At 41.6% G+C, this 8,853-nt stretch overlaps 1 protein-coding gene across 1 annotated transcript in view; it reads right to left on the reverse strand.

Moving 5' to 3' along the window:
* Nucleotides 1-8,853, reverse strand: part of shank1 (SH3 and multiple ankyrin repeat domains 1) — a 97,596-nt gene that overhangs the window by 25,894 nt on the left and 62,849 nt on the right. Inside the window, 2 exon segments of the mRNA XM_020605443.1 lie at nt 127-251; nt 396-478. Of these exon segments, the coding sequence (XP_020461099.1) occupies nt 127-251; nt 396-478 (208 nt within the window).

Raw genomic sequence — 8,853 nt, forward strand, 5'->3', positions numbered from 1 at the left:
GAGGACTCTGAGGAGGCCGAGACTGTGATTGCTTTGTTGTTCTGTATATGTTCAAAAACGTCCACAGGAAATCTGCCAGTGTTTTCAAGTTCACCCAGATAATGCAGTGGTAAATCATGGCGGTACCTCTATCAGGAAGTCCCCCATCCTGAGACCAGCTCTCCACGCCACACCTCCCTCATCCACTGACTCCAGGTACTGCAGGGCAGGAAAGGCCGGGGTGGGAGTGAACTCCTCGATCGGAGTCTGAGCTGAAGACGTCATGAGAATATGGCACAAGAGGACGCATTAGCATTTCACATAAAGCAGTATGTCATATGATTAGTACTGCAGTTCATATGTCAGTGACTGTAAATGGAAGGCATGGTGTTTATTGTTACTTTGTATTTTCTTACCTTTGGCCCCTCTCAGCACAAAACCAAAACCCTCGCTGTCTTTTTTCTGTAGAAGCACTGTCTTCTCCTTGATTATATAGTCACTAGCAGAGAAGAGACAGAAGAGTGACACAGAGTTAGAAATGCAGGAAGGAACATACTGAGCATTTGAGCACCTCTGCATCTGCCCTCTGCCTTGATCAATAAAGGTGAGTGGAAAGTCTTTTTTAAATCTATAAATCCCAGTCACCTCAACATTTGCCTCACTGGTGTTACCATTCTCTTCCTCTCCTCTGTTTTCTTCTTCCCATTTCCTGTGTCTCCCTCTGATGACATCAACACAACCGAAACTGCGACTTCTATGTGTATGTATAACAATTTACATACATATGTGCATTGTATAATTTCTGTTCATTAGATTTATATTCGTACTCTATTTTTAGTATAGTTTGTGAATTACCTATCTTCAAATAATAATACATCATGGCATTCTGTTCTTATTTATGTCGTTTGACTGCTGAGAGCTGCAGTGTACCAGTTTATTATGTATTATCTTTACAGTGCATTGTATTACTTTCAAAGCCTGATTTAGAATAGATCATTCACATAGTGTGACTCATCTCCCTCCAGGAAAATGAAGATGATGCAGTTTGATTTATGCTTTTGTGTATATTTAACAGTGGTTTAAGGTTAATTGCATGTCTATGGAAAAGCCTGGTTCAACTATGTTATATCTACTTAAATATGTTGTTTTATACATCAATAATCAGATCAATAAAGTTTCATGATTATACTGTATTTTGTTTTATTAATTTAATTCTGAAAAGTAACTAGCAACTAGAGTTATTACTCAGTACATTCACCTAACAACTTTTGTCTGAAATGTAGTGAAGTCCTAGTATGAAATAGCAGAGAATGAAAATCATCAAGTACAGATGCCTCAAAATTGTACATGAGTAAATGTACTTAGTTACTTTCCACCACTGCTATATACTGTGCTATGGTGCTGCCTGTTGCCTCAGCAACAGCTAGAACTGGACACACGGAAACCCACTTGGTTAGAACCACACCAGAGCCAAGCCATGCACTGTCAGGCTATTAGTCACTGACAGGGGGCTGCTGGCACATTGCACCTCATTCACTAATATGGGCGTAGGAGCATTCTTACCTTGCACTTGAAATAAGTGCGACCACAAAATTACCCTCAGGTTCATGACGAACACAAATTTAGTTCTTACCACCGTGCGCATGTTAGTAAATCAGAATCATTCTAAAATAACCAGTTACATTACTGCCACACCCCCATTTTTCAATACAAGGAAATACATTTGCCTTGAAGGATCTCATTAAGAAAGCAGTGAAGCTGCATGAGAGAAGCAGGACAGGACTTGTATGTAAATACATCCCCACCAAAATGAGGGCGCACAAACCACATCTGAGCTCAGTTTACAACTCAGCATTTGAGAATGCATAAGCATACATTTGTAAATGCAGAATCAGATTTGAAAACAAAGTCCCATCCAAACGTGCACTTCTCTGCACTCTCAGATTTCTTCACTGGGGCTTGTATGAAAGTCTGTCTGTGCCAAAACTATCAAAAGTGCACAAAGTTAGTTTCGAGCACTATTCAGTTTACAAATCAGAATTTGAGAGCATGCATGTATGGAAGTGGAAGAGCAGAAACAGATCTGAGAGCCAGTATAAGTATAAAGTAGTGCAGTGTACTGTAGATGTGGGGGGGTTGCGTCCTTGTAGTCTTTTTGAGTCTCTTTGTAATTATTTCATCTACTTCTCAACAAGAAACGCAGCAGCCCAGGAACCACCTGACCCTAGGTGCCTGGACCTGTGCCAATTATAAGTAGTAAGTAGGTTTTATATATATGGCACCTTTCATAGATAAAATCACAAAGTGCTTCACAAGGTCAACAAATACAAAAGCAGAACAAACAAAATAACAATATAACAGAAACCAAAAAATAACATAAAAATAAAACAACAGACAAAAATATTTAAAACCAAAACTAAAAATCAACTAAAGGCCTGTCTAAAAAAGTGCGTCTTCAACTGCTACTTAAAACCATCGACAGATTCGGCCATGCGTAAAGACAGGGGCAATGCATTCCACAGTCTAGGAGCCACAATGTGAAACGACAGGTCCTCCCTAGTCTTCAAACGGGTTTTGGGGACCATCAAGATGGCCTGACTGGAGGAACGGAGAACACGCCTTGGAAAGTATGGGGTCAATATGTCTGTGCAGATTCTTAGTCATCCAGGTCATAGTAAACTGAAAAAACCTTAGAAAAAGTCAACTGGACTTAGATTTCTAGATCGAATCTAGATTTCTAGATCGAAGACGTTTCACCTCTCATCCAAGAGGCTCCAGTCAGTCAGAACTGATGAAGCCTCTTGGATGAGAGGTGAAACGTCTTCGATCTAGAAATCTAAGTCCAGTTGATTTTTTTCTAAGGTTTTTTCAGTTTATGGGGTCAATAGATCAGCAATATACTGAGGAGCCTGACCATGAAGTGCTCTAAATGTTAGCACTAAAATTTTAAAATCAATCCTAAACTTAACTGGTAACCAGTGAAGTGAATCTAAGATAGGCGTAATATGAGCTGTTCTAGAGGTTCCTGTAAGAAGCCTTGCTGCAGCATTCTGCACAATCTGAAGGCGATTTAAGGCTGACTTATTACAACAAGTAAGAAGGGAATTACAATAATCAACACGTGAAGAGATAAAAGCATGAACAATCATTTCCAAATCAACCTTTGATAACATTTTCCTTAATTTAGCTGTTCCTCAGGTGATAAAAACAATTCTTAACCACCTGTCTTATGTGACAATCAAGAGACATAGACTGGTCAAACACAACACCAAGGTTTCTGAGGCTCGACTGGACAATTCTACTACTACTTGAGTAGTAAATCCATAGTTCTAGGAGCATGAGAGGTCCAACACACACACACACAAGGACGCTCAGCCACTTCAGTGAGGTATATGAAACAGTCCAACAGCCACTTAGTCAGTGAGCCATGGAGCTACAGACAGGTGACAGAGTAAAGGAAAGTGCACGGGGGTCACTGAATAGTTTGCTGAGTATGAAAACGATGTGAAGCATATGTTGTGGCCTTCACAGTCACCAGGTCTCAACCCAGTTGAACACTTATGGGAGATTTTGGACTGACATGCTAAACAACATCTCCACCATCATCATCAAAACACCAAATTAGGGAATATCCTTTGGAAGAATAGTGTTCATCCCTCCAGTAGAGTTCAGAGACTTAGAAAGTCAATGCCAAGGAGCACCGAAGCTGTTCTGGTGACATGTGGTGGCCCAACACCTTAATGAGACACTTTATGTTGGTTTATCCTTTAATTAGTAGATGTACCATGTCAGCTGTAATATACTGTAACCACATGCTGATAATCCCATTGTGCACCAAAACAGTCCCAGCCCACTCCATCTGTTCATGCCTCTCTCATCTTGCTTTTCCTCCTTCTACATTTTTCCATCCTCATGGCCCTATCTAGTCCTTACTTTTATCCATATTGGCTTCGCTCTCCTCTTTTCAAAACATCTCATCATTCTCTCATTTTTTTCTAATCACATTTCCCCCTCATGATGTTTTTCATTCAGCCTACTGAGCACATCACAGGCTGTGTGACAGCCTCTCTGTCTCTGCCAAGGTTCTGTCTCTTTGTTATTCTTGTCCTCTTCTGTCCATTTTTGCTGCCCAGCCTAGACTCTCAAACACTCTGGAGGACCAAGTCAATAAACCAACAAACAGTACAGTATGTAAAAATATTAAAGTTGGAGTGAGCAATGAATATAGATTACTGTTGGAACATTTTCTACAAAGTAAGCTCAATATACATATAGTTTTGTTTCCTGGATGTTATAATGGATCCACACACACACACACACAAACACTGGCTTAAATTGCAACTACTGTAAAGTGCAAGTGCAGAAGTAGACATTTGCGAAGTATGCTTCAGGCCTTAGCTGACAAAAAATTAACTTTCCTAAAATCTAAATTGGCATAATGATTCAATAAGATACCAGTAGATGCAGACAAACACAAAATTCAACTTGTAGGTGTTACCTTGCTCTGCCCCTGCAGGCAACACAAGCAACAGGTCACTGGAGTTTATTCATTTACTGAGCTGAACAACTGCAGAAAACTCAGCGTGTGTGCAGGCAACAAACATCCATCCAGGAAACTTGACCACCAACAACAAATCATATTTTTGTACCCGCTAGTACTGACAGGGTTTAGTTTTATGAACAGTGGTTCTGCACAGTGGAAATAAAATGGATGATTATGGCAGAACGAAGTTTCCCAGTTTTATGCAAAATTTATGAGTACTACATGAAAAAATGCCTCAAAAAAGTATTCCTGAAGAACCATTACATCCATTACCAAATGAAATAATAAGCCCTGAAGTAATGATCTTGACTTTTTAGGTTGACTTAAAAAATGGAATCTTAGTGTTGCCCAGTAATCAGCTTTATTAACCCATCAGCATCATGCAACATAATGAAAGGGGGACAGCAAAGCAGCAGAACATGCAGAATCTGCCTGATCAAAACTTTTAGAACCACTGCAGAAATTCAGTCAGAACCTCCTGCACAGCCAACAATCAGTGAGAACAAAGTGACACTCACCAAGACAAGTCAATTACAGTGCAAGCAATTGTTCAAGTGTCTTTTTATGAACAGTTGGTCATTGGAAGATGTGTCAAATCTGTCATATGTATGTTGTACTTTATCCCATCTAACCAGTACCTGCAACTCAGGCCTGCTTTCCTCAGGGATGTCATCAACAGTGGGTGTAGTCTTTATATATATATATATATAAACACAGTATATGAAGACTGCAGCCACTGAACTGGGACATAACTAATGGCTGAAATTTCACATGGTTAATTTATATTCACAATGAAACTTAACCACAGCAACTTGACAACATCTTTGGCAAAGGCAATAGAACTATAACATAAGCACCAGAATTAAATTAAACAAAGTGAATGTGTCTGAACGTCCATGGTGAAGTGATTGCTACAAGCCAAACCAGTGGTTACTAGTTAATCCGGTTAGGCTATGCATTAGCCCCATTCCATAGTTTATTATGTAGACTGTTGCAGTACCTGTACATTTTGCATGAATTAGTCAGGTCTGGCATCTAATTAAGCATAGAGTACCAATTCTGAATTACTGACATATGTGAGGAATACTATCAAGCCTTGTGCAAACATTGCACCTGCGTGAGATTAGCACCCCATGTGATCAGGATATGAATAAAATTATTACTTGGCTTATGCACACAAACAACTTCACACAAATGAAAACAAACCAAGTTGGTGCAACTTTGTCCTGTAGCCAAATTACATTAGAATTTTCAGATGTGTCTGACAGAGTACCTAATTAAAAAAAGAAGGATAATGGTGACCATGGAGGAGCTCAATAAGGCAAAGTAGAGTTAATGAGGGGATGTTTCTTTTAAATATTAAGGTGTAAATACATCGCAGCTGACGGCCCAGCACTGCATGTGTACAGATGTGCACATCAAGGGAAAAAAAAACTGGGCTAGTTCGTCTGAAATCCATTTCAAATGCTCTCCTAAATGCAGCTGAGAACAAATGTGGCCTACTTCAACCACTGTTACCATTGTATGCATTGTTTAATAGAGCGTTCAGGTGAGCCTCTTCAAAATATAAAGTCAGGGAGTGACACATGACGTGGTCATACTTTGGTCATATTCAGATAGCCATCAGCCAGTACTAAATATAATACATAAACCAGACAAAGGAAGTTTAATGCTGGGGGGAACTATGGAATCCAGGGATATACATTTGTTTGTGTTAGCTTGGTTATAATCACAGGGTATTACAGCAAAACAAAACACTGTTTGCTAGGTGTTTGTACTGTGCTTGTTAAACTTAGTGTATCATTGAACCTAACCCAGTTTATCACTTGTATTAACATCTTTTGGAGTGCATGAATTTCCTAGTGACAAACTTTGAAACACACCGTTAGATTTAGTCTGCGTGATGCCCTACTGTACCATCTCATTTTAAAGGAATCACAAGTTCAGCCCTTAAGGTTCACCTTTGTGGAATGCATCCTTTCCAGGATCCAACCAGTGAACTAGAACAATAGTGATAGTGTCACTTAGGGTTGCTTCCTCAGTGTTAGAACCCAGTGTTGTCATCACTATCTCAGGTGAAAGCGACTGAGCGAGACAATCCAGCACAGTGTCTTCTACTGCATAAGTAAGAATCCAAGGTATCAACCAGGTTTTGCCAAGTAGGCTTCCATAGAGGTGTCACAACAAAGCTGGAACTTGTCATGCAGGTTGCGGTGTTAAAAGTCCCTTACCGTGAACTCGCTCTCTCTCTCTCTCTCTCTCTCTCTCTCTCTCTCACACGCACACACACAAGACCACATGCAATCAACCAACCAATAGAGGAAACATTTGCCTGCCATACCTTTGTGTTTCTGATGGACAATAGCAAACACACCATCCACACACACTGACAAACACACACAAACATAGACATACGTATGCACAAAAAAAAAAAGATCGACCTGCACATCAGTAAAAGCACCAAACATCACTTCTGCCAGTGCAGCATTGCTGGTGGACATTTATTCAGACAGCCATTAAAAGCAGAGAGAAAGGAAATGCCACACACACGTTCCTATAGCAAAACACAGAACGGCTGCACTGCTCATACACCAGGCTGCGCAGCAGCAGCAGCTCTAGTCCGTCTTCACACATACACACATTTAGACACACTGAATCAAACACTGCTGTCTGTAAGCATGCATTGCAACATCTGTCAGTCTATCTAATCAATCCTTCCGTGCCATCCATGATGTCAACATGCATGCACCCCCACCTCCACCCCCCATCTCCCCCAGCTACAGGAAAGAGAGAGAGAGGGAGTGAGAGGGGAGGGTAGAGGGGTATAAAAAGCCATGGCAGGTACCTGTAAATGAACCAGACGCTCCTATTCACAGGGCCGAGCGATGGCCAGGAAGAAGAGAGGGAGAGGGAGAGGGAGAGATCCTCTTCACCGCATGCCCCCATCGCCATTTCCTCCCCTCCCTCTCCACCTCCTCCTCCTCCTGCTCCTTCTCCTTCTTGTCTTCCAGCGAGACAGCAGTGAGCGCAAGTCGCGAGAGAGGAGGAAGAGGAGAGGAGGAAGAGGAGGAGGAGAGAGCAATGGAAGAAGGGAAAAGGAGAGGGAGAGGGCCGAGCACTCCCAGCCCCTTCATACTTAAGACAAGAGAGAGAGAGCGAGAGAGAGAGAGGGAGGGAGGGAGATGGAGATGGTACGCTGTGACTGCGACACAGAGAGAGGGAGAGGAAGAGAGAAGAGGAGAAGGGGGAGAGGGAGGGGGAACAAGGTGTCTTAAGAAAAGGAGAGAGAGAAATGAGGTAATTTGGACAGAGAGAGAGTGAGAGGTGATTGGATTTGTTCACAGGAGGCTTCATGCACAAACTTACACAAACAATCCAAACATGCATATATTCATGCAGCCAACTCACACACAACCACCAAAACCACATGCACTCTTCTTCCTTCTCTTTCCTCCTCTTCCCTTTCCTCCATTTCTCCTCACTCCTCCACTTCCTATAGTGTACTTGTGTAGTATTCACTCTGCCTATCTGTCACTGTCATGATTCCCCATTCATAAAAACGGACGCGACTTAGATAAGTCTGCCACACATTACAGCCCTATCTGGAATAATTCATTAAAGGTGGAAAGAGAGGAGGCCCTTGAAGTTGAAATAAGTGAGAAGTTATCTTTATCATGTGACATGATGAAAGACAATTATAATAATTATTATTATGTAATACTACACAAAAAACCTAAAGAAGCTGATGTGGTCTCATTTAAACAAGAATACATTAGATCCTTCTGGAGCCCCTGGTGTTGTCCTGCTGTTACTGACCCCAAATGGCTTTGAATCACACTTTACTAACCTCACCCACCCCCATTGTTTTCCTTTTTTCCCCCCTAGCCTGCACACACATGCACACACACTCACACTCTTCTTCCTCACATTAACTGTAAACAAAGCATGAATGAAAGTAGAGTAAGGGAAGGGGTGGAGGGAGGAAAAGCATCGACGCAGACAGGAAGAGGAGATAGGACAGACAAACAGCTGGTGGAATGAGGAAGAAGAGCAGGACAGAGATCAAGAGAGAAATAGGAAAGAGGTGCAGATTCTCTCAGAATGGCACTCACATCATCTTAGAGCTTCCTTCCAAGTACGTTGAAGCTGTCCTCCATCGACTTGCCCTCCCTCCCTCCTCTCTTTCCTCGCTACATCTCTCTCCCTCTTGTCGTGCTTCTGCATTCTAGGACGATCACAACACACACAGTATAGATACCAGCTTTCATCAAACTCGATTTGACAGTTCTAGGTGAAAGGTTATCCAATTAGAAGCTTTGTCCCGCCCCCAA

Source organism: Monopterus albus, unplaced genomic scaffold (assembly GCF_001952655.1).
Source record: "Monopterus albus unplaced genomic scaffold, M_albus_1.0 scaffold70.1, whole genome shotgun sequence".
Classification (NCBI taxonomy): Eukaryota; Metazoa; Chordata; class Actinopteri; order Synbranchiformes; family Synbranchidae; genus Monopterus; species Monopterus albus.